The 2,771-nt window shown below is 50.0% G+C and overlaps 1 protein-coding gene across 2 annotated transcripts; it reads right to left on the bottom strand.

Annotated features, from left to right (window-relative positions):
• Positions 1 to 302: 302 nt before the first annotated feature.
• On the bottom strand, positions 303 to 2,534 carry BEX5 (brain expressed X-linked 5). Of its 2 annotated transcripts, XM_057717441.1 has the most exons (3): positions 2,381 to 2,534; positions 1,199 to 1,265; positions 303 to 764 (listed from the first exon to the last, which is right to left on the bottom strand). In XM_057717441.1, the coding sequence occupies exon 3, from the start codon at positions 733 to 735 to the stop codon at positions 397 to 399; it is 339 nt and encodes a 112-aa protein (XP_057573424.1). In that variant the 5' UTR covers positions 736 to 764; positions 1,199 to 1,265; positions 2,381 to 2,534; the 3' UTR covers positions 303 to 396. The 2 variants fall into 2 exon arrangements, with proteins under 2 accessions (XP_057573424.1, XP_057573425.1); XM_057717442.1 differs by lacking the exon at positions 1,199 to 1,265.
• Positions 2,535 to 2,771: the final 237 nt, after the last annotated feature.

Below are 2,771 nucleotides of genomic sequence, written 5' to 3' on the forward strand. Positions count from 1 at the left end.
CTTTAAGTCTTACCTTTTCTTCCTGACACGTGTATTCATTTTGGAAAAATGAAAAGAAAACAGATAATCAAGAAAAAATAAAGAAAATAAGAAAAAACACATTCTGATGTGTATATATATATATGTGTAAATAATATGCATGCTTTCAAGTGAGATAGTATATCTACAGACTGCTTTTTAAACTGCTTTATTAGCTTTACAATATGTAATAGACATCTATCCATGCAAGTTGATAAAATCTCCCCTGCTGACAGAAAAACTTACAGACTAAAGTTAAAAGTGAAAATGAAATCTCCAATCAGAAAAATGACAGAACACAAAAGGTTCACAGTAAAGGGTACATCAAGAAAATGCACGTTTGGGAAGCAGGGGATTTATGATTATTAACCTCAGCATTCAAGGCATAAGGCAAAACTCATCATGATGGTCATGGTGAGGAGGATCGCCAATAAGAATGCGCAGACTGTACCTCAACTGAAGCTCTCTAATTTTCCTCCTTAGCTCTCTCATCTCCTCCATGAACCTTTCCATATCATCTGCATCTCCATCTATGATGTCAATGTTATTGACAAGCCTATTGGGCATATCCTCTCTAAAATCCTGGGCAGGTGGAGCCCAATCCCCTCTAATGTTTCCTCCAGGTTCCTGGCCTTCACCACCTCCCAAAGGGTGGGCATCTTCATTCTGCACTGGAGCCTGCTCCTCTCCTCTGCTTTCCTCGGGGGCATTTTCCATTTTGAGATTTTTTTTCCTGCTTCTTCTTCCTAGTAGATAAAAGGATTGAATGCTTTGTAACAACAGGATTTAGAGCTCTGTGGGCAAAGGTTTTCCCACTGAGAGACTTTGTGTGCCCTCTAAGGGGCACCCCAGATCCAGCCCTACACCGAAGCCCACCAATTTCCCTGAAAATCCTTCCCAGGGCCACTCCTGGCACAAAAACATAGGACAGGTGGTGGGCTGGACCATGGTTGAAAGAACAGGCCTCAGCCTCCAGGGATCTTGATAAGCCCTCCAGGGGCACACCAGAGCTTGCCCCTCTACTCCCTTCTTCCCTCACCAGCCACAGGCCCACAGTTTCTAAAGACTCAGCCTGGTTTCTGCTGCACTTAACTCGGGTAGGGAGGGTTGGGAGTCCCTCAGAGTCTGTTCAGATCCCTGATACCCCTTACACCAGAGGGTTCCAGGGCACCTCCCATACCTGCTAGGATCAGAAGCAGTCTTCCTCTCTTAGCCTTGAAATCTGCTGCACCAACGGACCTAAAGACCTGCAGGCAGAAATGCGACAATGGCCAGGACTGATCACTCGATTAAAGGATCAGTATAGGGGGGCACCAGCTCCGTTGCTGATTTAGGACTCTGCTAGAAATATGTTGCTGCCTTCTCTTTCTCCTCTATCCTGCCTCACAGCTTCTTTTCCGGCCCTGTGGCGCGCTATCCTGCCATCCAGAAACAGGCATTGTCATCAAAGCTGATTATTTCCAAACCAGCCTCACCTCTTCTTTAGGCCCCTTATCTCCACTGTCTTGTCCTTCCCGCCATCTAATTACCATTTCTTGAACGCGGATGGACAACTTGCCAGGCAGGGGAGTCCGAAGAGCTTGCTGGGTGGCTACGTGGTTCATTTATAAAGAATTTCAATCTGGGTATCAGTCAGGACCTTTTGGGACCTAGTGGACTTTCTGCCACTGCCCACCATTTTATGCATCAAGATGGACGAAGGGCGAAGACGTAACCTGGGCATTGCAAACCTGTCTCCGCTGCGGGGTCAGCGCTTTGTCAGGCTTATCCCAGGGTCTGCACAGCGCCCACGCTTACACCGACTTGCAGGGACCAGAAACTGTTTCTCGCTCTCCGCCTTTATCCCAAAGTCGGTAGCCCGCCCGATCGACTGCCTCCTCCACAAAAGGGACGCGCTTCCCAGACCTAATCCCTGACCCTATCCTCTGCAGTAGCCGCCCGGGTCCCCGCCTCCTACCCCTCCAAGGAGTTCCCGCAGTCCAGCATTTCCGGTTCCAAAATGGAAGGAGGGTGGAGAACAAATACTGGGAACGGAGGCCTAGACCCGTTGCAGAGTACGCCATCCTCAACCTCACCGGTTGCGCGCCCCTCCCCGTCGCCCTGCAGGAATCAGGCCGTTTCCTCGCTGTCTCCTTTTCTGGCCCTTCCCTTCCAGACGTCGCCCGATCGCCCACTTCCTTGGAGATACCAACTGGTACCCATTCTCAACCCGTGGCCCCTCTTGATCTCCTCCCACCAAGCCCTCCATTTCTTGAACCGAACGTGTGGACATCGGGGAAAGGGTAGAGAGAATCCAGTCCTGGACCCGCTCTGGTCTTTGCCCTAAGGCCCCCGCTCCCCTCCCCAAACAGCGCCATACAACCTGCCAAGGATCGGGGTCAGCTTCTACAACTTCCTCCTTCCTGGGTATAGGTTCGCCCGCCTTCAAGGCAATAGCCAGCCGGCGCACAGCCACAAATGACTATGAACTGCAACTGGGAGGAGAGACTAATCTAAGCGCGGGCTCTAGGTCTGGTAAGGGCTACGTCACTGTGAGCTCAGATCCCCAGTTATGGTTCGTACCTGAGTTGCTGCAGTGGGTTGGGGGCGGGAGCGTGGGCGGGGCCGGGCGGGGCCACCTTTCTCCTCATTCCCACCTTCTCCCCACCAATACCACTGGGTAGTACACATCCGTTATTTATTTATTTGTTTGTTTATCTATTTATTTATTTTCCTATTTAGCATCTTCAACACCAAACGGGTCATAATATTTT

Source organism: Hippopotamus amphibius, chromosome X (assembly GCF_030028045.1).
Source record: "Hippopotamus amphibius kiboko isolate mHipAmp2 chromosome X, mHipAmp2.hap2, whole genome shotgun sequence".
Lineage (NCBI taxonomy): Eukaryota > Metazoa > Chordata > Mammalia > Artiodactyla > Hippopotamidae > Hippopotamus > Hippopotamus amphibius.

Bases quoted from the DNA above. Each gene is read 5' to 3' on its own strand.
- BEX5 (XM_057717442.1), bottom strand. From the start codon at position 735: ATGGAAAATGCCCCCGAGGAAAGCAGAGGAGAGGAGCAGGCTCCAGTG.